This window comes from Eumetopias jubatus, unplaced genomic scaffold, assembly GCF_037043125.1.
Source record: "Eumetopias jubatus isolate StellerSeaLion01/CBP00866 unplaced genomic scaffold, mEumJub1_p1.0 scaffold_8, whole genome shotgun sequence".
Taxonomy (NCBI): domain Eukaryota; kingdom Metazoa; phylum Chordata; class Mammalia; order Carnivora; family Otariidae; genus Eumetopias; species Eumetopias jubatus.
In genome coordinates this window covers 56815389-56843316 of record NW_028274814.1, presented here as the reverse complement: position 1 = coordinate 56843316, position 27928 = coordinate 56815389, and the positions used below count along the sequence as shown (strand labels likewise).

Below are 27928 nucleotides of genomic sequence, written 5' to 3'. Positions count from 1 at the left end.
ATATTATCTTGGTTAAATCTTACAACATTTTATGAGGTAGTTATTATTCTTATTTTTTAAAGTGGAAAAATTTGAGGTTTGATTAGATTAAATGACCTATACAAAGTCACTTCATTAATGATGGACGGAGGCAAGATTCAAGGTCTGTGTTTTCCACTGGCAGGTTGCCTTATATAAGGAAGATATAGATGTAATATTTTTAATAATTTCTCTTAGACAACGAAATTCAAAGGAGATGACAGATTTTGGTGACACTAACAGCTCCCATGTCAAAGTACTGTCAGCTATTCCACAATAAAACTATAATTCCTTTCTCATATTTATGATGTTTACAATCAAATTATCTTATTTTGAAACTCTATCAATAATTAATTTGATTAAACAAGCCAATCTCCTCAGAGTACTTAATGAGTGAACCTACCCTTGGTAGGAGACAGTTAGTCCTGCCACATCAGAATTTTCACAGCCCAGCGCAAACAGGGAAAGGAATAGGAGGTACCCAAGAACAGATGATCCCAAGTAGAGTTTTGCAGCTCCATATACACTGATTCTGAATTTTTTCATAACTATCCCCCCAGAGAATATTCCAAAGGCCACTGCAGGTATGTTGATGAGCCCTGAGGAACAACAATAACAACAATAAAAAATATATATATATATCATTTTGTGAATCTCTAAAAGAAATCTGAGTGTACTGACATAAACTTTCTAAGAGATTATACAAAACTATATAATAGTTCCTGACAAGTTATTAGACTGGTTGGTCATTTTAAGTTATAGAAATATTAATTCACTATTATCTACTGGCATATCAAGAGATTTTGATGAGTGTCCAGGTTATAGATTAATGATAGCACAACTGAGAGTCTCAGAAGTCTGCCTAACTTGTCTAGCACAGAGTTTAAAATCAATAAACACTGAATTAATCAATGAGTCAATGTCTTTCTGGTCTAATCCCAGGATTAACAGGTACAAGCATGGGGCAACTAGGGGATAGTTAACATTCTTTAAGTTTGTGCATAAGAGAATAATAGATATATGGAAAATTCAGGGAACAAAAACACAGTTTTCTTTTTTCTAGCCCAAACAAAATTAATTTTTTTTAGAGTCTTTGTTGCTTAGTTTGGTATCTTTCCTAACAACCACAACAACAAAACAACAATAACAAAACAATGTATTATTTGACTCTTTTGTATTTACTAATTGCTTATAATGTACTAACCACTCAGGTAAGCATTTGATATATCGCTCACATTTATCCTTCACCGCTACCCTAGTAGATAGCCATATTGTTATTTTTACTTCAGACAGCAATTTATTCATGGTCATAGTAAGTGTTAAAACCAGATTTGACAATATAGAGTTGATGTCAAATCTCATGCTTTTTTTTTTTAAGATTTTATTTATTTGACAGAGAGAGACACAGCGGGAGAGGGAACACAAACAGGGGCAGAGGGCAAGGGGGAAGCATACTCCCTGCTGAGCAAGGAGCCCAATGCGGGGCTCCATCCCAGGACCCTGGGATCATGACCTGAGCTGAAGGCAAGCGCTTAACGACTGAGCCACCCAGGTGCCCCAAATCTCATGCTTTCAATCACTACATTATACTGTCTCTCCACCAAAGAGTTTGGAACACAGGATTCTTGATAAATAGATGTGCGAGCTCACTAATAATCAAATAAATGTGATTTTAAAACAACACTAGGAAGAGATCCAACAAAGTGGTTGAGAGCTTGGACTCTAGAGACCTAAATGCCTGGTTTGGACCTCAGTCCCACACGTTAATAGCTGTGCAATGGCAGGTGATTCTCTGAATTTCTATAAACCTGTCTCCTTACCTATAATATGGAGCAAAAATAGTGCTGAGGTGACTAACATGAAAAGTTCCTAGCACAATATAAGCACAAAAATATCATTCAATTAAGTTGTTACCAGCATTTCATTCTGTCAGATTCACAAAGGTGAAAATATTAGGATGGGTAGATGGAGTGGAACATGTCCGTGTTAGAAAAGGTGGGAAAAGTGGCTCTTTGGTGACTTCTTGGTTAGATTCTAAATTGGTAAATGTTAAAATTAAAATGATCACATTAGAAATCAGAGGAACCATGAGAGACTGTGGACTCTGAGAAACAAACTGAGGGTTCTAGAGGGGAGGAGGGTGGGGGGATGGGTTAGCCTGGCGATGGGTATTAAGGAGGGCACGTATTGAATGGAGCGCTGGGTGTTATACGCAAACAATGAATCATGGAACACTACATAAAAAATTAATTTAAAAAATATTATAAAGAACAAACAGTAAAAAGAAAAGAAAAAGAATCAACCCACCTTGAAGGGGGCAAGATCACAAAATTGGTGAAATAAAAAAAAAAAGAGGAGGTGCTAGTTTTTTCTTTCCCAGCTAAACTGAGGTTTGTGGCTGTAGCAAGTGGCAGAGATGAATGTATCCTGGGCCCCTAAAGAGCCAAATGTCAAATAAGAGGAACCTGATTATTATTTATTTTTAAAAAGAGAGCATATAATGGAAAATAATATAACAAACCTGGTTTCTCATGACCCAAGTTAATAAATGCTAATATTTTCTCCCAATTTTTCTGATTTTTAAAAATGGAGATATATAAGACAGATTCCTTCTCTGTTCTGGGTTCCATCTTCCTTCTCAAGAACTAACCATTGCCATGGGTTTGATGTGTGTCATTTAAGTCCCTATTTTTACATACACATATTCATAGTACTTGACTTTGAATCCCCCTCTCATAGACCCAAGACTTACACAAAAAGGGCAGAGTCTTATTCTCTCTTTCAATTCTATCTCCCAAAAGAGGTTTATAAAAAAACACATCTTCTGAAAACTAGGTTCTAAATTGAAACCTTGAGAGAATGTGCTTAGAATTTCATTTCTTTGTAAAGTACCAATCCAAACCTGGGACATAAGGAGTCATAGCATAAAGGATACCCTTTGATACCCTTTGTAACTTCATGCTGTGTGGGTTTCCACTAACATTTCCCCGCACTGATCTGGCCTAGAAGAGCCTGAGAATCAAAATGGGATGATTCTATGGGTATTTCTCCCTCAGTACAGAATGTTAAAAATCAGGAATATCCTCTCTTGACTGATCTCCTCTTAGAGGCCTGTGTTGTCTTGAAACTTCCAGAAAGTTTCATGTATTCTCTTGCCTCCAGTCCCTTCTACACAAGATATCTGCTTCATCTGACCAACATCCTTTCAAAACCCCACCCTAGTTTCTACATTTTCATCTTTTAACACCTCCTTATTCTTTTGCTTTTGATTTAGGTATGGACATCTTCTCCTAGAAGATTTTCTTCTGACTCCAAGATAAGGTTTGTTCTCCCAGAGTTCTCTGGACTTCTCATAATTAGAGACTTCTCACAGCCTCCACCAGCTGTATGGTGCCTCCAGGGACATCTCTAGCATCAGGGTGCACAAGTTGGTCATCAGAAGCCCCTTTCCTCCTCCCTCTGCCTCTGGCCCTTGTACAGGGTCCCATAGGCCACAGTCTTGGTCCTTGTCACAATTATCTGTTAGCTTATCTGGTTTGCACCCCTCACCTTCCAAGCTCACCTTCAAAGCAAAAACTGTGCTCACCATTATATCCTGCGCTTCTTGCAGTTTTCCACAAAAATGTGCTAAACAACTAAACTTAATTTATCCATGTATAACATTTCACCTGGATATTTTACTTTCCTATTTCAAGATAAATGAATTATAACATGATTCTGTAGAACAGTAGTAGTACATTTCAAATATACTGTCAGCTTGATTCCCCCTTTCGAATTCCCTAGGATCTGTAAGCTATCCATGCTGGGCCAAGTTGTGTTGATAGCAGATTTCCTAAACATCCAATAATGTTTCCTCCCAAAGCTTCTCTTCTTTCACCTGAGGTACTTTTAAGTCAGCTAATGAAGTAGAAATTTCACTCTGATTTCTTCATTACACACTTTTTTCACTCACACCATAAAATGTGCTGATCTTAAAACGTTTACCATTTAATATTCCAAATGGAAATACCAGTTGTAATTTACACCAGCATCCACAATTTGTTTCAATTTACTTTATGTACTTCTTTTGAATTTAATATATTCACTCAAATAACAGAAAAGCTAGGAGAAATTTAAGAGCAAATATGTTGTTGTTACTTCCGTATACTCCTTCAAGCTGAAGATCTTATTCTTTGTTACTGTTCGAAACAGGAGTTATGAGACTTGTGTAAAATATTTTAAGATGGACAGCACAGTTACAATATAATTTGGGAACTCTGATTCCCATAAAAATGTATGATAGCCTTAGTCATTAAAATGAAATAGTAATAAGTTATAATAATAATAGTACTTTGGGATGTACTTAGAGCTTTTCTCCAGCAAAGAAAAATTCTGTAATATATAATGGACCTTCACAATATTACACTAATGTTAGAAGATATAAATATTAAGATTTGAATTTTACACAGAGAGAAATACAAGGAAAAATTTATGGGACTTTTCACACTCATGTAGCCAATTGGGTGTAGACAAAAAGAAGTATACTTAGCCATCTTTCTTGGGTATAATGAAAGTATTTTTTTCCTCACAAACTAAGATTGTTTTCCATTATCTCACAGATTTTTAATATAACTTAATAAACTTGACCTAATTCTAGAACACATCATAAAACATATTTAATTTGGTCTGCTAGCTTAGCCACAAAAATTAGTGTTTTCTATTAATAAGCAACTTTCCCCAAATAATTATCATAACTTTTCCTTATTTGTAACTTCTCCAAGAATGGAGAATGATAATCATTGCTGTCAATGAGAGTCAATGTCAATGTATCATGTCCACTAGGTATTGTCTTATTTAATAAAAAAAACTCCAAGAAATTAAGAAAAATGACTAAATAATTGCAATCTGTGTATTAAGAAGGAAACAAAACATAAGATCATTTTCACATAACTTAACAGTGATAGAAGAAGCTTTAAAAAAGGAGAAAAACTCAGCTATCTAAACGTCATCTGGAAATTGCAATGGGGAAAATAAAAACCCACACACTCAAAAAAGCAAAATCATTTTGCCATATGCCTCCTAGTCGCTGAATTTGAAACATTTTTGTTGCTTATTTTTCTTTAATTTTCTTTGCAAAATTAAAGTAACTAACATGAGAAAATATTATTTCTTAACTTTAGAAATATGGCCAACATAGCAAAACACGTACAGCAAAAATAAATCATCATTGTAACAACTGGCCCTTGAACACAAGGAAAATTTCTGTTTATGCTTTCCACCAGGTCATGTCAAATGTCTTCTCTGAGAGCAGAGGGGAAATGTGCTTTCTTCGTGTTTCTCTCCCTTATTTCATCACGGAAAGGATCATTCTTTGTGGCCTCCCCCACCTTACCCCCAAAAAAATGAAGGAGAAAAGAGAGAGAAGTATGATAGAAGAAGAGAAAGAAGTGAGAGAACAGTATTTATTGAATGACAGCTGTATACATTTACAATGTATTTTATAGGTCTTATTTAATCTCTATTTTAACCTAATGATGCATTTGTTTTCACCATTCTAAAGATAAGCAAAATAAGTGTTATGGATATTGACTCATTTTCCCACTTACTCTTACTGTGCTTTTTTTCCATACTTAATTAATGTGAAACCAAGATACATTCAGGAAAGAATCCTAGCTATAATGATTGAAATCATTAGACACTGTTACTTATCTCTCACAAAAGCACTTGAATTATCCATAGACATGACATGATAGAAATTATGAGGAATCAGAATTTTAGGCAAACTTTGATAGAGGAGTCAAAAAATTCTGATTTTTTTAAAAGAAATCAACTGCCCACAACTTAAAAAAGAATTATTAGATTCTTCTTGTCAGTTTTCCAAAAATAATTATGTCCGGAGAGGAAATATAACTCAGGGGAAATAATTTTATTCCTGGCTACATCATAATGTATATATGCAATTAGGCAGGCCACTGAATCTCTCAGAATTTCAAGTTCTTTCATCTGTGCTAATTTTCCTTAAGAATAATTTTATTGGCAAAAGTATTTCATTTATTATCTACCCAATAAAGGAATGAGATTACATATAATTTCATTTTCTATTATAAATATCTTTCCCCAAACAATGCTTAATTTTCCTTTATGAAATAAATGTTTTTAATTTGAAATTAAAAATGTATTTATCATTCTAGTGACACCAAAATCAAATGCCCTCAAACTCTGTTATGCACATGTTGAATAATAAAAAATAAACATACACTTAAAGATGTGTCACTTCATTGCAATTCATGGGGGAAAAGATGGCTTTTTCATTTTGATAAATGAACTTGACCTTTTCCTTCACATTATACTAAAAAAATTTTTTGAAATGTATGATAATCAGAGTCACCTGGGTGGTTCAGTCAGTTAAGCATCTGCTTTCCACTGGGGTCATGATCCCAGGGTCCTGGGTTACAACTCTGCATCCAGCTCCCTGCTTAGTGAGGAATCTGCTTCTCCCTCTCCCTCTCCCTCTTCCCTTCCCCCTGCTTGTGCTCTCTCTCTCTCTCAAATAAATAAAATCTTTAAAAACAAGACACTACCTGAAATGTATTATAACCTAAATGTGAAAGTTAAAACACTTAGGCTACTAGTAGAAATATTAGGAAAACATTTTCATGGCCTTCGGTTTTGACAATTTCTTAAAACAGGCAATAAGATAGCACTAATGAGAAAGAAAAAGACTGGAAAATGGACTTGCTTAAAAATAAGCAGCTTACCATTAGGACAGTGAAAAGAAGAACTGAAGTCTGTGAGAAAATAGTTACAATACATATATTCAATAAAGAACTTGTATCATGAAAAAAGTACCTACCCCTACAAATCAATAAAAAAAGAGACAGCTCAAGAGAAACAGGCAAACAATTTGAACATAATTGACAAAAGAGAATGTTAAAGTAACCATAAGCCTGCAAAAAAGCGCTCAACATCATTAGTTATCAGTTAAATGCAAATAAACTATAAGATATCACCACACTCCATAAGAAGGGTTACAGTGAAAAAGACTGACAATACTAAGTGTGATAGGGATGTGGAGCAACTGGAAAGTTCTTATACTTCTAGTGTGAGTATAAATTTACACAATCCTATTGTAAATGTTTTGGTTATATTTACTGGATCTAAACATACATACTTCCTATGGCCCAGCAATTCTGCTCCAAGATACAGCCAAGAAAAACATTGTGTATACAACCACCAAAATACATATAGAATGGTCATGCAGTGTTATTTATAATAGTCAAAAGCAGAAAACAACCCAAATGCCCACCAACAATAAAATGAATAAACTGTGGTATATTCATGTGATAGGATATGACACAGCAACGGAAAAGGTCAAACTGTTACACACAACATGAATGAATCTCATAGATTTCACTTTGATTGAAATAAGCTAGATACAAAAGAGTACATAGCATACTATTCCATTTGTATAAAGTTCAAAAACCAGCAAGGCTGACCTGTGATGACAAAGTTCAGGATAATTATTAGCATTAGGAAAGTGTATGGAACAGGAGGAGGTTTGAGGGAGCCCTCTGTGGTTCTGAAATGAGTTCCATGTTCCAGCTGATAGTTACTATACGGATTTTTGTGTAAACATTTATCCAGCTGAGCTACACATTTAGGGGCTGCAGAGTTAACTATTGTTTGTAAGTTATAGCTCAATAAACACAAAGGAGATTTTGAAATAAAATAAAAAGAATGTCTCCTAACCTTTTATTTCTCTTCTATTCTTATTAAAGTCAGTATAAAGCACTGATTGGCATGGAGGGGGTTTTGGGGGAATAAAACCTAAAATGTTTCTTCAGGTAAACCATTAAATCATACAATTAAATCAATCTGAACCAATTAATGTTGAAAGTAAAAGTTGAGTGGTATAGCTTTAATATTTATAATTTAACAGAATAGTCTGAACAGTCAACTAAATTAGCACCTACTAAGTATCCATTATCCAGGATTCTTACAGGACAATTAGGGATTCTGAAATAAGCTCAGAGGCGTCTTTCAGAGATAGAGAAATAGAACAATTTTAAAATATTTTATGAAGAAGAAATGTTTTTTAAATCTTTGGATTTTCCTACCATTAAGGAATATGTCCCAAGGAATAAAATATGCCTTTAAACAGAAGCATTAAATGATGTTCTCATGAACTAATGGAGCTAATCCAGGTTTTAAAAGTATCTAATTACTTGGAGCATGATGTTCATGTATTTGCACATTCTGGTTCTTCATTCATTTCTTCGTGCTTTTCTTTGCCCTTCAATAGCTTTTTCATTGTTGACTGATCTGCTATGCTAGAAACACAGCCCTTTTAAATAACCTGAATGCCAGGACTGAGGAAAGTCCTTTAACTCTGAGCAAAAACAAACTTTGTTTTGCAATGAACACCTTTTAACCTCTCCAAATACTCACTTTTTATAATCTTAGAAACTGTTCAGGTAAAATGGCCACTGTTAGGAAGTTTTGGCTACACTTGAAAGACACATACCCAGTATCACAATCTCCTAATAAAATGCACGTTCAGTTTACGTAATATTCTTAAGGTCACTCATTTACAGTTGTGAGTAATTCTTGCTGCAAAATTGTACCACAGACAACCTCAGTATTTTAACTGGATTTTTTTTCACTCTGCTAGATTTTTTTCAATCACTTTTTGACTTCATATCTAAAATGTTGTAAATCACCTTCAGTCTAAACATGAGAATGCCTAAATGCCTAAGGGTTAACAAGATGCAGCTGATAGTGCCTACTGGCAAGTGTGAAGGACAGGTGAACATACCGATAACAAAGTTGGCCTTAGAGGATGACTGCCCATACTGCTGCTCAATGTACTTGGGTTTATAGGTCACCATTCCAAACAAAGAATTGAACTGAACGGTGCTGGCACACAAATATAACAAGTACAGTGGATTTCCAAAGAGATTCTTCAGTGATGGAAGAAAATCTATAAGACAAAAATAACATGGAGTAATTAAAGGCAGCATTACACTTAGCAGAAGACACAGCCTTGGCACCAGGGCATAGCTGGCCGAGTCCCACAGCCACGGTTATAGCATGGTGCCCATATACACTATGGATATGAAGCATTGGCACAAGTCGAGGCTGAGATCTGTCAGGTTCATATCTAGACACAGGCACTCGCTTCTACAGGCATATAATTTAGATTACAGTTAGATGTATAAGTCAGACAGGAACACGTTCCTCCCAATGATATGGGTAGAAGGAAAGAGGGACAAGAACACTCTCTCCCTACGGAGCTGAAAGTCATTGGTAGGACATCTAGAACTTCAGTTTTCTGGTCTCTCCTCTTCAAACTTGCGTCATGGTCACAGAGAAAGAAACATGAACATTATCTCCATTTAATTTAATGAACTTAATATAAGAAATGAGCTTTGGCATTCTCCCTTCTTCCTATTATGCAGCTGAAGAGTTTGAAATGTGAAGATTTTTCCGTAAATATTGCTTGCTGGGCCCAACTGTGGGGGACCAATCTGTCTCATGGCCACTCTTTTTCCATGTGAAAGGAATTCACATTAACATGTCTGGCCTTGTGCCCTGCACCACACTCACTCCTTTGATCAATAGTGGGAAACATGCACCGACACATTTGTCGAATGACTGAATCTCATCTGTTAAAAGGCCACAAGCTCTGAAGATTCACTCTTTTCTGTCCACCCAGACTGATGCGAAGCAGCAATCCCAGATAGGAGCCATTGCCAGGTCTAACCTGTAGTAGTGTAAGGGTGGGAATGTCAGCAAGGAAGGTTACTAAAACTTTGGGTCATGATCTTTAATCCCTCTCCAGTAATAAAGCTGACTTTGTAATCTTCCATTCTGCTTCCTGTATAGTTTCTCAATTTTTCTGAACAAATGATGGGGAGAGAGGGTATTATTTATAGATTCCTTACAGAGTCTCAACAGGAAAACTGAAAGTGCTTCAAAATCAAGGAGAATCTGGCTCACCTCTTGCCATTTCCATTATTTTTGACTTTTCTCCAAGGGGTGTTTGGTAGTCTGTATGATCATCCATAATAAACTTGAATTTTTCAGAGGAGGAATTGGAATCCTCTCTACTTCGGGGTCTCGGCAGACTCTTTGGTAAACACCAGAAAGGCAGAGCTGCAAGAAGACTTACAATTCCTGCTATTAGGTAACCCAGCCACCAGGCTCCTACCCACTGGGGATCCTTTGGAGTAATGGTTACATGATCTGAAAGACAGAGGGGATGGCTAAATAGCATATACAGCAAAGCCAGTGAGTTGAAATAAGCTTATTTTTTAAAAAATCCTAGCATCAGCTCTATCACATCATAAAAATACCTAATAATTGATGCATGATAACTTTCTAGTCTGAATATTATCATCATCTTGCTTTTTGAAGGAAACATGGTGCTTTTTTTTCTGGAACATGATGCTTTTCTTCATTTGTTCCTTAGATTTAAAATATAGAGTCTGAATCCTGGAGGAGGGGGGGTCTTACTTTGCCCTGGGGTTCTGCAGAGGGATCCCCTGGCCCATGACAGGAAGCAAGCACCCTATGAGGGAGAATTATGGGGGCTCCAAGCCTTCTGCCAACTCCCCCACATTAGCACCGCTTGCATCTGGTCCACATATTGAATGTCTGTCCAAGATTTTTCTCAAAGAAAGAGTTACATCCTACACCCTCTGGTGCCAATCTAGTCTAAAACACTCAGAATGTTAGTCACTAAATGACAGTAATACTTCAGAGCTAATCTAGGTCTGAAGCAAGGATTTGTATATACAAATGTCAGTATCTTATTCATCATCAAAACTTTATTTTTGACACCATTTCTTATTTGATGAAAAGGTAAGTAGTGATGAAGTTTTTTTTGAACCAAATCAAGTGTTTTTTCTTCTTTTCTATATAAGAACCCATAAAACATATGATAGATCTACCTCCACTGCACTCTGTGAGAACAATGAAATAAACACATGTCCTTTGACAACTAGGCTCAATTGCCACATTATACTTGGTAAAATGTTCACACTGCCTCATCACTGCATCTTCATTGCTTCCCCTTAACAATTTCCCTCTGTCCCACTCATCACACCTATCCTTTCTTATCTGAATCAATCTCCATGACTGGATTTTAAAACCTCAGGAAGTCAAGGTACTCAACTACCATTTTATTCACCATTTTGTGGTAGAACAGCACCTGGGATAGAATAGATGCAAAATTAATGAGGTTAATGAATAAAATTTTTGGAATGTATCTTGTAGTTTATTTGATAAAAAAGAAAAATTGGTGCAAGAGTTTTTGCATTTAATTTTGACACATGAGGACTTCAAAATGCAGTTTCAGAATTTTTAAAGATGAAACTTGTTTTCTTGTTTCTAACTCCTTTCTTGAACTTCTTAAAAAAGGAAGAAAAGTAATGTCCATATCCAGGAGGTACATCTCACAAGGACAGAGACACATTAATAGCTATGGAAGGATGAGGTCCCCCATTTATTCCCTCCACAAGTACTCTCCCAGAGAATAAGGTAGACTCACTCTAATATGCCTCCACCTGAAAAAGATCTGTACAGTAAAGAACACATTTTGGTTGCCAGAACACTTTCAGTTCTTGGTCTTCCCGGCAAGTCTACAAAATACATTATCAATTGATGTGTCTGTCTTGTTATTACACCTGAACCAACAAGAGTCAACAAGAAGCCACAGTTTTTAGTCTTAACTATGCTGGAATGCATTTGAAGTGGCAAAACAGAAGTGAAAAAGGATACATCTGAATAACAAACCATGGGTCATCCAGTTCTAACCACTGCCTATTTTTCATATTCCATTTATTAATGCATGCAGGGATTAGATCAATGACAAATTTTCAGTGGATTATTTTCATTTTATGAAAGATTACCATCCTGTCACTTTATGAAAAGGGAATTTGATATTTTCTACACCATCCCCATTAAAAAAATTGCAGTGACTAAAATAAATAAATAAATAAAAATAAACTTTCTTACCTAGGTTTACAAAGCCAATGTCAACATACAGTTTGGCACATAATGAGCCTAGCAGGAAGCCAAAGATCGGTCCTATAATTGCAACCGTCTGCACACACCCTGCACCCAAAAAAAAAAAAAAAAAAGCGGCATTTCTCCGCTTTTGTAAATTAATAAATTTTAAACAAGAAATAGGAGTGAGATCCAGTTAGTAGCTGAAAATATCTCATCAACTCTTAAGTGTGCTTAATTTGTCAATTTTTCAACCTTATTGAATCAGGAAATAAGTCCTTCTCAGCTTTGGAAGAAGAATGAACACTTGGGAGGCATTAATTACCTCTTAGTAAGAAAATAACACCAAGATTCTGAAGAAGTTAATTTCCCACAAATGGAGCAAACTTTACTCCTTAGGATTAGATTTGCCCTACTGATTAAAAAAAACAAAAAACAAAAAACAAAAAAATAGAATTATACTATTATGACAGTCTTTCAAAAACTTCTTATGGTTGGTTAAGCATAAGAGTCATTTTTGACATTAAAATTGATTTCTTCCACCTTAGAGCAAAAGTGCATGCATTCAGAGAGTCTGTGGGACCATGTGAGAGCAGTAGCTATGCAGATCCCTGAACACAGAGAGCCAAGGAGCTAGACCTGTGAATGCAAAGAGGTGCTCTTGGGAACAATCATGACCAGCCTGGGCAGCATTAAGAGGAATCTAGAGCAGATTGCTTAAACAACACTGCTGCTGGGTACCAGAAAGGTAGCTGTATGTCCCATCTACCTTTCATTTCACCACAGAGCTTGATGCACACATATCCCTGGCAGATTAATTTAAATTAAGAGGAGGAATAAATGGCAGTTACCAGATCCTTTCTGGAAGAGAAGAGGGGGTGAAGAGAGAGGGCAGGAAGGGGACACCCTGACACCTGCATGCATCTCTTGGCTTGCAACCTTTCCTCTAGTCCCCAGAGTAACTGCCTAGCACATGTGATGGAGCTTCTGTTCCAGGTCCTGATTTACACTGCAGTTTTCCATCAGAGCAGGTAACCTGTTTTTAATCACAGCCTGCTTGACTGTAATGAGAGCCCTCTGGAGTTCTGTGCACATGGCCAGGGCAGAACTATACTGTGGAGCTAGTCCCAGCCCCTTTCAGTGAATTTAAATCTTGTCCTCTATCCCTTGAAGGCCAGGCCTTCAAAAGATCAGAGCCCCAAGAAATCAAGACTGATGTGTGAAATGGAGAAAAATTTATTTTCTAAGACTCAAGAGGTACTCCATAAATGCTACTTAGATGCATCTGGCCTTGAAGTTTGAGTTTGCTGTGGTGTGCGTGTGTATGATTTTAGCTGCTGGTCTATCTACTGGCATCTGTTCCAGACACAGATTAGCCTCAGGCCTTGCTCTCATCCTTTCTGTGTTTTTATCCATTCATACTTGCTATTGAGAACTCAGAATTCCTTGCCTACCCCGCACAGGAAGAAAATGCTTTAAATAGTCAGGGCTTAAAAAATGGGAAGTAGTTTCTAGGGCTCTGGAAACAAAATAAAGAATGAGTATAAATGACACCTAAATGCTTCAGGAGTACGGTTAACCCAGTAAAAAGAACCTATGAAACCTGAAGTCCAGGAAGATATTTGCACAAAGTCATACATCATGGCAATTGATCTTCCAGTTATTTCCTTTTAATCTGATGTTCTTTCCCGAACGCAATTCAAGTTTCTTCATCCAAATCCTCAGTGTGGACCTCAGAAACATGTGAACTCAAAAAAGGAACTGGAACTGAAGGATAAAACCTTCCACGCTCTATTTAGTTTGGAATGGAGTTGAGAAAACCAGGTACCCTGCTTCCCAAGAAGATGAATGAGGTAGGCTTTACCAATATAGAAAGCAGAATTGTCTTCACTGGCAAAATCATCAAGGTAGGCAATGCCTAGAGGCTGAATAGGAGTTTCCCCAATTCCACGAAGAAGGTTCCCCAGGAAAACATAAACCCACATGGAAGAGCCGGCATCCATTTCACATTCTTGAAAGGAAAGCGAATAATAGGAATGAAATTAGATCAGTATCAAAGTTAAATATTTATTCTGCATTTCTACAAGCTGTCCTAAAACTGGATTAGGATGTAAAAGTGAAATTTTCAATAGACATAATTTGATAGGAGTCAGAGCAAGTTTGGAAAATATTTTGGCTTCAATGTTTTAGGCAATGTAAATACCCCAGAGATTTTGATCAAGGAACTCTTGATTCTTCTTTCTGATGCCTTGCTTATTTTCTCTTTTTTATTCTATATTTACACTGAAGCCTTTGAATTCCTATGCTCCAATAACATTCAATATCCTGCCTGGGACAAAACACAAAATTTCGAATGAAGGATTTTCTCCCCTTAATCTTTAAACTTTTCAATTTTTCAACAGAAATCACTTGTAATTTTATTGCTGACCAAGTTTTATCTGAAATTCAAAATTTTATATGGGTGATACTTCAACTTTGGGCAGCATCACAATTGTTTGACAGTGAATAACCATTTTTAGGGCTCATGTTAAGGAACCTAACTTCACATAAAAATTTAAAACCCTATATGCTTTAGTAGTATAACTCTTCCAACAGAAAGAACCTTTTGGCAGTCTTCTTAGAATGAAATTCAAAGCTAACAATTTTTAAATGCTTTTGTAGAAGTCATGTCTTGATATAATCATGTGAAGCTGGAGAATTAACTCCCATATCACAAGTGAAATACACTTTGAAGAGTTTAATCACTTTAATAAAAATGATAATATTTTCTATCTCCAACAATCACCACTTCTGAATGCTCCCTTTCTGTCAGGCACTGGGCTAAGTGATTGGCAGGCATTTTTAAAATTAAATTCTCCTAATAATCCTATGAGGTAGGAGTTATTTCCACTTACTAGTAGCCCTTAAAGTAAAATTTGAAGGTAAAATATGGGTTATTTAGAACTGAGGTGAATTCTTTTGTGCAGATGAGTCAGACTGTGTGACAGACAAGACTATTGTGTGTATAGTCTTGTTACTTCCTAACTCTGCCTCTTCTAGAAATGTAGCCAAGTGACCAAGCATTTTTTTTAATTTATCTTCTGTGGATTTCCATTCTACTCCCCACAAATATAATATTAATTCCTTTTCTAAAAAAAAACAAACAACCTAATTCTAATATCAATCCTACTCCTCTAACATTTCTGTGATCCCAAGAAGCTTGTTGGTAGGGAAGTCTTATAGATAGGGGAAGACATCTTAGATCTGTGCTTTCCAGTATAGTAGCCACACACCACATGTGGCTACTGAAATGTAAATTAAGTTTACAGAACATTAAAAATTCAGTTCTTCAGTCACACTAGCTATATTACAGTACTCAACAGTCACATGTGGCTAATGGCTGCTCTATCAGACAAACTAGATATAGAACATTTCCACTGTCGCAGAGAGTTCTGTTGGACAGCTCTGCTCTCCAGTGTTGTGGGGGGAATGGAAGTTGTCCAGGGAGCATTTTTGAGAAGAGCCCTATATTTACCCTACTATCATTTTTAGGATGAACTTTGTATCCACTATGTCTGATGTCCACATAAGTCTATGACTTTAAGGGAGCAAGACCTCATTTAAAGAAAAAGATTGAGTTGTGAGTCTTATACTGTATACCTGTCTCATAACTTGTCTCTTCCCACTAAAAACATTTTAATTCCTGCCTCTAAACCCTACGTTTCTCTTCTTAATATTAAAGGTTTAAATATGTCCTAATTAGTTGTATTGCCATTTATATCACATCTTTTGTGATTATCAAAAACAAAAACAAAATATCTTCAAACCTCCTCCCTCTCCTTCCAGGGTGTTTTTCTGCTTCTTTTCATACAGCGGGATGGGGTAAATTTTTTACATGATTACATCTTCCCTACCTCCTCCCCTCATATTTCTAGATTTCCTTTAATCCTCTGGCCCTTCCCTTCATTCAAATAACCAGACTTCAAGTGTTCACTGCTCAGGGAAAAAGACATCTCAAAAGAAAGCACTGATGAGGATATTAGGGGAAATTAGTTTTATGATATAGGTAAAATATTTGCATGACTAACAGGTAGATAAAAGAGAAGCTTCCACACTGCCTATAAAGAAATCAATCCAGAGGCTAGGAGCAGGGAGTGAGGTGGGAGTGGTGAAGAGGAAGCGCAGAGCATGTCAATGCTGAAGGGCAGTAGAAAGAGGGCATTTGAGCTCCTGTCTCTATAGCATCCTGGAGACATGCAGACACCTGTGGGTAGATGTGTGGACTCCATGAGCAGGGAGAACCTGTGCCACCATGGCCAGGTAGAGCCCAGGAAGGTATCAAGACCCAAAAGCTGAGACGGTTGTACACTGTGGCCCTGCTTTTGACTCCTCAAAGGGTTTCCAGAGGATTCCCATGTTCCCAAGGGTGGCTCACACAATGCATTGATATGGAATATGGGTCAGCCATATGGAACTCTAGACATTCTAACAAAATTCCCTGCATCCTGTCTTGTGTGGAAAATAGAACTATTTCCAAGTTTCCAAGACTGTCACTTCTACATTAGAGAGAGTTGCTGTGCTAAAAAGGACAGGAAGGTAGACATAGGATGGTCTTAAAATGACATGTATGACCAAACACTGTGGCCAGAGGGATTTTAAATATCTAAGTTGACCAGGGACTGATAACACTAAGAGGCCCCTCCCACAACCACCCCCTTTGCTATGTAAGCTCCCCAGAATGTAAGCAGCCCTTGGAGGAAAGGGTGAAGGTTAGGGACAAATTGAGATGAAATTTTTGTCATTCTGATGGAAAGGGGCTGAACACAGATTTTCAATTGAGATCTGGGGGAAAATTATATTTCATAGCTGAGCAATGGACTGAGATTTGTATGTGCCAAGCTAGTTTTATCCTGATTTGATGGCCCACCTTTTTGGAACCACTGGGAGCTTTTCTGTCACTGACAATTCATGCCCCTTTCCATAATATTTGAATCTCTGCATATTCTCTTAGGATCTCATCATATACTACCTTATATTCTAGGAATTTTTATGGCACTATAATAACCCAATTTAAGTAGTAAAGCTTTTCACAGAAAAAAAAATCACAGAAATTTTTGTCCATCCTAAAGCACATATAAATTCTTTTTTAAAAGCTTTCTTAGTCAAGTAAAAAAATCATCTTACCATCAGTCCTTTTGGATTGTGATTTTTCTATAATCGAGAGAGGTAATTGACTGTCTGACTCCAAAAGACATGGAGAGAGGCTGAGAGTGGAGTTAGAGAAAGGAGCATATTTTTCATATCTGTACCTGTACAAAAAGAATGTTTTCTTTACTACAGACTCATTTAACATCATGCTAAAAATATTATATGGACACTACATGACTCATTAGGGCACGTGTTTGAGTTTGCAGCTACCCCTGAATCTGAATCACTAAAACCAAACCAGCATTTAACAACAATGACCTGAAGGTCTAGACAGCCAGAAAGTCTGGCTCATTGTTATTTCCACTATCTGAACCAATTACCCAGTGTAGTAAAAGAAAATACAAGGGTTCATTTTAATGTAAAAATAATGACTCCAAATCACCTGCTCCTGATAAAAAATATCCAACACTTGATAAAATCATGATTATCTCTAAGTCAGCGGAAAAGAAATAATTGAAAACTATGGTCTTGCACACTGGATTTAGAGTTGTAAATTTAGTAGAACAACTGCATTGCTGATTCTAGAGAACTGATGATGATATGTGGGGTTTGGGGGCTTAAGTTTTTATTTAAATCCCAGTTAGTTAATATACAGTGTAATATTAGTTTCAGGTGTACAATATAGTGATTCTACACTTCCTGCAACACAAGGTGCTCATCACAAGTGAACTCCTTAATCCCATCACCTATTTAACCCATCCCCCCACCAACCTCCCCTCTGGTAACCATCAGTTTGTTCTCTAGAGTTAAGAGTCTGTTTCCCTCCCTCCCTCTCTCTCTCTCCCTTTTGGTCATTTGTTTTGCTTCTTAAAATTCCATGTGAGTGAAATCATATGGTATTTGTCTTTCTCTGGCTGACTTCTTTCACTTAGCATAATACCCTCTAGCTCCATCCATGTCATTGCAAATGGCAAAATTTCATTCTTTTTGATAGAGTAATTTTCCAGAGTGTGTGTGTGTGTGTGTGTGTGTGTGTGTATACATACAGCACATCTTCCTTATCCATTCATCCGTCAATGGACACTTGAGCTGTTTCCATAATTTGGCTACTGGAGATAGTGCTGCTATAAACATAGGGGTGCATTTATCCCTTTGAATCAGTATTTTTATATCCTTTGGGTAAATACCTAGTAGTGCAATTACTGAATCATAGCGTTGTTCTACGTTTTTTTAAGATTTTATTTATTTATTTGACAGAGAGAGAGAGCGAGAGAAGGAACACAAGCAGGGGGAGTGGGAGAAAGAGAAGCAGCCTTCCAGCTGAGCAGGGAGCCCGATGGAGGGCTTGATCCAGGACCCTGGGATCATGACCTGAGCTAAAGGCAGACGCTTAACAACTGAGCCACACAGATGCCCCAGGGTTGTTCTATTTTTAACTTTTTGAGGAACCTCCATACTGTTTTTCACACAGTGGCTGTGCCAGTTTGCATTCCCACTAACAGTGCAAGAGGGTTCTCCCTTTCTCCACATCCTCACCAACACCTGTTTTTCTTGTTTTGTTGATTTTAGCCATTCTCACAGGTGTGAGATGATATCTCATTGTAGTTTTGATTTGTATTTCCCTGATGTTTAGTGATGTTGAGCATCTTTTCATGCATCTGTCGGCCATCTGTATGTCTTCTTTGGAAAAATGTTTATTCATGTCTTCTTCCCATTTTTAAATTGCATTCGTTTTTTAAGTGTTGAGTTTTATAAGTTCTTTATATATTTTGGATATTAACCCTTATCAGATGTCATTTACAAATATCGTCTCCCATTCCATGGGTTGCCTTTTAGTTCTGTTGATTGTTTCCTTCACTGTGAAGAAGCTTTCAAGTTGCTAAAAACCCAATAGTTTATTTTTGCTTTTGTTTCCCTTGCTCCAGGAGACATATCTAGAAAGGAGATGGCTGATATTAAAGAGGTTACTACCTATGTTCTCCTCTAGGATTTTTCTGGTTTGTGGTCTCACATTTAGGTCTTTCATCCATTTTGGGTTTATTTTTGTGTGTGGTGTAAGGAAGTGGTCCAGTTTTGTTTTGCATGTTGCTGTCTAGTTTTCCCAACACCATCTATTTGAAGATACTGTCTTTTTCCCATTGGATATTCTTTTCTGCTTTGCTGAAGATTAGTTGGCCATATAGTTGTGGGTTCATTTCTGGGTTTTCAATTCTGTTTCATTGGTCTGTATGTCCATTTTTGTGCTGGTACAATATTATCTTGATCACTATAGCTTTGTAATATAACTTGAAGTCCGGAACTGTGATGCCTCCAGCTTTGATTTTCTTTTTTCAAGGTTTTTTTTTTTTTTTTGGCTATTTGGGGTCTTTTGTGATCCCATATAAGTTTTAGGATTGTTTATTCTAGTTCTGTGAAAATTGCTTGTAGTATTTCGATAGGGATTGCATTAAATGTGTGGATTGCTTTGGGTAGTATAAACATTTTTAACAATATTTGTTCTTCCAATCTATGAGGATGGAATGTCTTTCGATTTCTTTGTGTCATCTTCAATTTCTTTCATCAGTGTTTTATAGTTTTTAGAGTACAGGTCTTCCACCTCTTTGGTTAGGTTTATTCCTAGGTATCTTACTGTTTTTGGTGCAATTGTACATGGGACTGATTCCTAAACTTCTCTTTATGCTACTTCATTATTAACAGAAATGAAACAGATTTCTGTACATTGATTTTGTATCCTGCCACTTTACTGAATTTATCAGTTCTAGCAATTGTTTTGTGGAGTCTTTCAGGTTTTCTATATGGAATATCATGTCATCTGCAAATAATGAAGTTTGACTTCTTCCTTGACGATTTGCCTGCCTTTTATTTTTTTTGTTGTTGTTGTCTGATTACTGTGGCTAGGAGTCCCAGTACCATATTGAATAAAAGTGGTGGGAAAAGATATATCTGTCTTGTTCATGACCATAAAGGAAAAGCCCTCAGTTTTTCTCCACTGAGGATGATATTAGCTGTGGGTTTTACACAGATGGCCTTTACTATATTGAGATATGTTTCCTCTAACTCTTTGTTGAGAATTTTTAACATGAATGGATGTTGTACTTTGAAAAATGCTTTTTTTTACATCTACTGAAATAATCATATGGTTTTTATCCTTTTTTTTTAATTAATGTGGTGTATCACACTGATTGATTTCTAAATATTGAACCACCTTGAAACCCAGGAATAAATTCCACTTGATCGTGGTGAACAATTTTTTTAATGTATTGTTGGATTTGGTTTGCTAGTATTCTATTGAGAATTTTGGCATCCATGTTCATTAGGGATATTGGCCAGTAGTTCTCTGTTTTAGTGAAGTCTTTATCTGGTTTTGATATCAGGGTGATGGTGGCCTAATAGAATGGATTTGGAAGTTTTCCTTCCTTTTCTATTTTTTGGAATAGTTTGAGAAGAATAGGTATTAACTCTTCTTTAGCTCTTCCTTAGAATTCCCCTGTGAAGCCAACCGGCCCTGGATTTTTATTCGTTTAGAGGTTTTTGACTACTGATTCAGTACCTCAGCTGGTCATAGGTTTATTCAAGTTTTCCATTTCTTTCTGTTTCAGCTTTGGTAATTTATATGTTTCTAGGAATTTATTTACTTCTAGATTGTCCAATTTGTGGCATATAATTTTTCATAATATTCTCTTGTAACTGTTTATATTTCTGTGGTGTTGGTTGTTTCTTTTCTCTCTGTGATTTTTTTAAACAGATTTTATTTATTAGAGAGAGAGAGAGAGCACACAAGCGGGAGGGGAAGAAGGAGAGGGAGAAGCAGACTCCCCACTGACCAGGGAGCCTGATGCAGGGCTCAATCCTAGGACACTGAAATCATGACCTGAGCCAAAGGCAGACACAACCACTTAAGCAACTGAACCACATAGGCACCCCTCTCCTTTGTGATTTTATTTATTTGGGTCCTTTCTCTTTTCTTTTTCGATAAGTTTGGCTAGAGGTTTATTAATATTAATTTTTTCAAAGAACCAGCTCCTGGTTTTATCGATCTGTTTTTTTTTTTTTAGAGTTTATATAATTTATTTCTGCTCTTTATTATTTTCCTCATTCTGCTGGCATTAGGCTTCATTTGTTTTTCTTTTTCTAGCTCCTTTAGGTGTAAGGTTAGGTTGAGATATTTCTTGCTTCTTGAGGTAGGCCTCTATTGCTTTATACTTCCCTCTTAGAATACCTTTTGCCACATCCCAAAGTTTTCGACCATTGTGTTTTCATTTTCATTTCTTTCAGTGTATTTTTTCATTTCCTTTTTGGTTTTCTGGTTGACCCATTCACTGTTTAGTAGTATGATGTTTAACCTCCAGGTACCTGTGGTCTTTCCAGATTTTTTCTTGTGGTTGACCTCTAGTTTCATATTGTTGTGGTCAAAAATGTTCATGGTATTATGAGCAACTCTATGCCAGCAAATCAGATAACCTGGAAGAAATGGGTGCATTCCTGGAGATGTATCAACTACCAAAACTGAACCAGGAAGAAATAGAAAACCTGAACAGACCTATAATCACTAAGGAAATTGAAGCAGTCATCAAAAATCTCCCAACAAATCAAAGCCCAAGGCCAGATGGCTTCCCAGGGGAATTCTACCAAACATTTAAAGAAGAATTAATATCTATTCTTCTGAAACTGTTCCAAAAACTAGAAATGGAAGGAAAACTTCCAAACTCGTTTTATGAGGCCACCATTACCTTGATCCCCAAACCAGACAAAGACCCCATCCAAAAGGAGAATTACAGACCAATATCCTTGATGAACATGGATGCAAAAATTCTCACCAAAATACTAGCCAGTAGGATCCAACAGTACATTAAAAGGATTATTCATCACGACCAAATGGGATTTATCCCTGAGCCGCAAGGTTGGTTCAACATCCGCAAATCAATCAATACATTAATGAAACAAAGAACAAGAACCATATGATCCTCTCAATAGATGCAGAAAAAGCATTTGACAAAGTACAGCATTCTTTCTTGATCAAAACTCTTCAGAGAATAGGGATAGAGGGTACATACCTCAATATCATAAAAATCATCTATGAAAAACCCACAGCGAATGTCATTCTCAATGGGGAAAAACTGAGAGCTTTCCCCCTAAGATCAGGAACGTGGCAGAGATGTCCATTAACACCACTGCTATTCAGCATAGTACTAGAAGTCCTAGCCACAGCAATCAGACAACAAAAAGAAATAAAAGGCATCCAAATCGGCAAAGAAGAACTCAAACTCTCACTCTCTGCAGATGATATGATACTTTAGGTGGAAAACCCAAAAGACTCCACCCCAAAACTGCTAGAACTCATACAGGAATTCAGTAAAGTGGCAGGGTATAAAATCACTGCACAGAAATCAGTGGCATTCCTATACACCAACAAGACAGAAGAAAGAGAAATTAAGCAGTCTATCCCATTTACAATTGCACCCAAAACCATAAGATACCTTGGAATAAATCTAACCAAAGAGGCAAAGAATCTGTACTCAGAAAACTATAAAATACTTATGAAAGAAATTGAGGAAGACACAAAGAAATGGAAAAACGTTCCATGCCCATGGATTAGAAGAACAAATATTGTGAAGATGTCAATGCTACCTTGAGCAATATACACATTTAATGCAATCCCTATCAAAATACCATCCACTTTTTTCAAAGAAATGGAACAAATAATCCTAAAATTTGTATGGAACCAGAAAAGACCCCGAATAGCCAGAGGAATGTTGAAAAAGAAAAGCAAAGCTGGTGGCATCACAATTCCGGACTTCCAGCTCTATTACAAAGTTGTCATCATCAAGACAGTATGGTATTGGCACAAAAACAGACACATAGATCAATGGAACAGAATCGAGAGCCCAGAAATGGATCCTCAACTCTATGGTCAACTCATCTTTGACAAAGCAGGAAAGAATGTCCAATGGAAAAAAGACAGTCTCTTCAACAAATAGTGTTGGGACAATTGGACAGCCACATGCAGAAGAATAAAACTGGACCATTTCCTTACACCACAAACAAAAATAGACTCCAAATGGCTGAAAGACCTAAATGTGAGACAGGAGTCCATCAACATCCTAAAGGAGAACACAGGCAGCAACCTCTTTGACCTCAGCTGCAGCAACTTCTTCCTAGAAACATCGCCAAAGGCAAGGGAAGCAAGGGCCAAAATGAACTATTGGGACTTCATCAAGAGAAAAAGCTTTTGCACAGCAAAAGAAACAGTCTACAAAACCAAAAGACAACTGACATAATGGGAGAAGATATTTGCAAATGACATATCAGATAAAGGATTAGTATCCAAAATCTATAAAGAACTTATCAAACTCAACACTCAAAGAACAAATGATCCAATCAAGAAAAAGGCAAAGGACATGAACAGACATTTTTCCAAAGAAGACATCCAAATGGCCAACAGACACATGAAAAAGTGCTCAACATCGCTTGGCATCAGGGCAATCCAAATCAAAGCCTCAATAAGATATCACCTTACACCAGTCAGAATGGTTACAATTAACAAGTCAGGAAACAACAGATGTTGGCACGGATGTGGAGAAAGGGGAACCCTCCTACACTGTTGGTGGGAATGCAAGCTGGTGCAGCCACTCTGGAAAATAGTATGGAGGTTCCTCAAAAAGTTGAAAATAGAGCTACCATATGACCCAGTAATGGCACTACTGGTTATTTACCCCAAAGATACAAATGTAGGGATCTGAAGGGGTACGTGCACCCCAATGTTTATAGCAGGAATGTCCACAATAGCCAAACTGTGGAAAGAGCCAAGATGTCCATCGACAGATGAATGGATAAAGAAGAAGTGGTATATATATACAATGGAATATTATGCAGCCATCAAAAGGTATGAAATCTTTCCATTTGCAATGATGTGGATGGAAATGGAGGGTGTTATGCTGAGTGAAATAAGTCAATCAGAGAAAGACATGTATCATATGACCTCACTGATATGAGGAATTCTTAATCTCAGGAAACAAACTGAGGGTTGCTGGAGTGGTGGGGGGTGGGAGGGACAGGGTGGCTGGGTGATAGACATTGGGAAGTGTATGTGCTATGGTGAGCGCTGTGAATTGTGTAAGACTGTTGAATCACAGACCTGTACCTCTGAAACAAATAATACATTATATGTTTAAAAAAGAAGAAGGAGAAGGAGAAGGAGAAGAAGAAAGCAGGAAGGGAAAAATGAAGGGAAGGAAATCGGAGGGGGAGACAAACCATGAGAGACTATGAACTCTGAGAAACAAACTGAGGGTTCTAGAGGGGAGGGGGGTGAGGGGATGGGTTAGCCTGGTGATGGGTATTAAAGAGGGCACATACTGAATGGAGCACTGGGTGTTATACGCAAACAATGAATCATGGAACACTACATCAAAAACTAATGATGCAATGTATGGTGATTAACATAATAAAAAAACTAATGATGTACTGTATGGTGATTAACATACATAAAATTAAAAAAATGTAAAAATAAAAAAAACAGAAAAGGTGTGTGGTATGATTTCAATCTTTTTGTATTTGTTGAAGCCTGATTTGTGACCTAATATATGATCTATTCTGAAGAATGTTCTATGTGCCCTTGAACAGAATGTGTATTCTGTTGTTTTAGAATCGAATGTTCTGAATATATTTAAGTCCATCTGGTATAGGTGTCATTCAATGTCATTTTTCTGTATTTATTTTCAGTTTAGATGATCTGTCCATTGATGTAAGTAGGGTGTTAAAGTCCCCTACTATTATTGTATTATTATCAGTTAGTTCCTTTATGATTGTTATTGTTTTATGTATTTGGGTGCATCCATGTTTAGCACATAAATATTTACAATTGTTAGATCTTCTTATTGGATTGTCTCCTTTATTTTGAGATAGTGCTCTTCTTTGTTTCTTGTTATAGTCTTTGTTTTAAAGTCTAGTTTGTCCAATATAAGTATTGCTAACTCTTTCTTTTGACATCCATCCCTCACTTTCAATCTGCAGGTGTCTTTAGGTCTAAAATGAGTCTCTTAGAGGCAGCATATAGATAGTTTTTTTTTAAAGATTTTATTTATTTGAGAGAGAGAGAATGAGATAGATAGATTTTTTAAAATACTTTGATACCCTAGGTCTTTTTACTGTTTACATTCTAAGTAATTATTGATAGATATGTATTTATTGCCATTTATCACTTCCTTTGTCATTGTTTCTGGATATATCTTTGATCTTATCTTTACTTTTGGTCTCCTTTGCACTAAAAGAGTCCCTAATATTTCTTGAAGGGCTGCTTTAATGGTAATGAACTCATTTAGTTATTTATCTGGTAAACTCTTTATCTCTCCTTTTATTCTGAATGTTGGTCTTGCTGGATAGAGTACTCTTGGCTGCAGATTTTTCCCATTCAGCACTTTGAATATATCATGACACTTTCTTCTGACTTGCCAAGTTTCTGTTGAGAAATCTGCAACTAGCCTTATGGGTCTTCCCTTATAAGTTAAGGACTTATTTTGTCTTTCTGCCTTTTTGTTTCTTTATCACTATATTTTGCAAATTTAATTACAATAAATCTTGGTGTTGGCCTGCTTTTGTTGATTTTGATGGGAGTTCTCTTTAACTCCTGGATCTGGAAGTCTGTTTCCTTCCCCAGATTAGGGAAGTTTTCAGCTATTATTTCCTCAAATAAATTTTCTGTTGTGTTTTATCTGAGCTTTCTTCTGAGACTCTCCTTGCCTGTGGCGGACATTGTTTGGTCCCTGGCCTGAATGTGGTGAGTTTTAACTAGGTGTGCTCTGGTCTGCTTATGAAATGAGACTTGACACCGCTTCCACCAGAACCAAGGTCCTGCAGAACTCTCTGGTTGGGAGATGTGGTGTGGGCAGGGGCTTGTGCTGGTCTTCTGGGGTAGGGGCCCAGAAGGGACTGGGACTGGCAAGTTTGACTGAGAAGAGCAGTCCTGCCAGAGTGGGGCTTGGTATAAGCAAGTTAGGCAGCCAGCGTCTGCACTGTGCTGCTTCCTGAGGGAGCTCTGTGTTTATGCTAAGGGGTGGTAGGGGTGGGGAATGCCCAGCCAGCTCCTTTGTTTCAGGGAGGTATCTCTGTGAGTTCTGTCTCTCAGGGACATGCTCCAAGAAGAGCAAATAATGTCCCTGTTGTGTGCCCTAGGTGTTCTTCAGATCACTATTTCCATGCTGTATGCCCCTGGATTGTTTGCCTGACTTCTCTTCAGAAGCAGCACATTACCTTCTGGGCTTTATCCCAGTGAAACTTCCTGACCTTTAAAACTCCAAGCTTTATGCCCCACTGGTTCTAAGAACTCATGAAGTTCAGCCCCTCTCATTTTCCAAGCCAGTGGCTATGGGGGAAACATTCTCCTTGTGTATTCCCCCATGTGCTTTCTTTCTCTTGTCCTTCTCTGCGACCACATCTCCCTTCTTCCCTCCTCAGCACCTGCAATCTGATCTGATCTTCCCTAAACCAGGTCACTACACTTCCTACTTTCTTCAGTGTGACTCTTCTCTCCCTTTAGTTGTGGAGTTTGTTCTGTCAGTCTTCGGGTCAATTTCTGGAGTATTTAGGATGATTTGATAGTTATCTAGCATTCATTGTTCATGGGATGAGGTAAGCCTAGGGTCTTCCTACTTTGCCTCTGTTTTCCTCTCCTTTAATATGTGGGGGTTTTGATCCATTTATCTGGATGGCATTGTTTTCCTCTACAGTTTATTGATCTGGCTCTAAGTTATTTCTAATTCCACCTTTCCTCTGAATGTAAGGTTACAGTAACAGCTGGATAGAAGAGTCATGCTGAATGGTAGCACTGTGTTAATTCTGAGTTCCCCAGCCACACCCCCTCTCAAATTATCCTTCATGAGCCAAATTCTCTGTTCCACTGCATCCTCAGGGAAGCAGTACCTAATAAAAGGACATCACAACCTCATCTTGATTCTCCTTTTGTTCAGGTACCACGTGACTAAAGACTAGTAATCAGAGTAATATTTTTAAATATTAACAACCTACTCAGCCATGTAAGGAAGAGATATATTGAATTATTAAAATATTCAGACTGTTGCATAACCTACACCTCAATGGTTCCATGAACCCCAAAGAAAAAGAACATTTTTGTAGTATGTTAGTATTTAAGGGAAGAAGTTTATAGTTTTTGTTACATTTATCAAATAGTTCTCTGACCAAAATAGGTTAAGAGCCACTTACGGAGGATAACTGTTTTTCAATTCTTAGCTTTACAGAAGAATATTTGGCATTAAAATCACGATAAACATAATATAGACTGTTACAGTGCCTCAAGGCTCTTAAAATGAGTATCAGTGGGCGCCTGGGTGGCTCAGTTGGTTAAGCGACTGCCTTCGGCTCAGGTCATGATCCTGGAGTTCCGGGATCGAGTCCCACATCGGGCTCCCTGCTTGGCAGAGAGTCTGCTTCTCCTTCTCACCCTCCTCCCTCTCGTGCTCTCTCTCATTCTCTCTCTCTCAAATAAATAAATAAAATCTTTAAAAAAATGAGTATCAGTAATGATTATGTAGTACTTTGAAATTTTTTAATTATTTGAGCTTTCTCAATTCATTCTATTAAAATGCAACTGTTATGCATAAGCATAACAATTATTTAGATTTTGAATAAGTGGAATTTTATGCAAGTATCTCCTTTGTCACTAATCACTATATATGACACTCTAGAAAAATCAACCTCTTCAAATTTCAATCTTCTTACTGGTAAATGGGGGTATCCATGTAATCTGTGCCTATTTAGGCTCTGTTGGATAAAGAGACAG

At 37.1% G+C, this 27928-nt stretch overlaps 1 protein-coding gene across 2 annotated transcripts in view; it reads right to left on the bottom strand.

Annotated features, from left to right (window-relative positions):
* SLCO1C1 (solute carrier organic anion transporter family member 1C1) overlaps window positions 1-27928 on the bottom strand; it is a 55523-nt gene that overhangs the window by 14884 nt on the left and 12711 nt on the right. The window contains exons 4-9 of one of the 2 annotated variants that reach the window (XM_028093251.1): window positions 17170-17294; window positions 13871-14017; window positions 12016-12114; window positions 9997-10242; window positions 8813-8977; window positions 422-617 (exon numbers count right to left, since the gene is read on the bottom strand). In XM_028093251.1, the coding sequence (XP_027949052.1) occupies window positions 422-617; window positions 8813-8977; window positions 9997-10242; window positions 12016-12114; window positions 13871-14017; window positions 17170-17294 (978 nt within the window). The remainder of the gene's footprint in view (window positions 1-421; window positions 618-8812; window positions 8978-9996; window positions 10243-12015; window positions 12115-13870; window positions 14018-17169; window positions 17295-27928) is intronic. The other variant, XM_028093253.1, reaches the window with a different exon arrangement.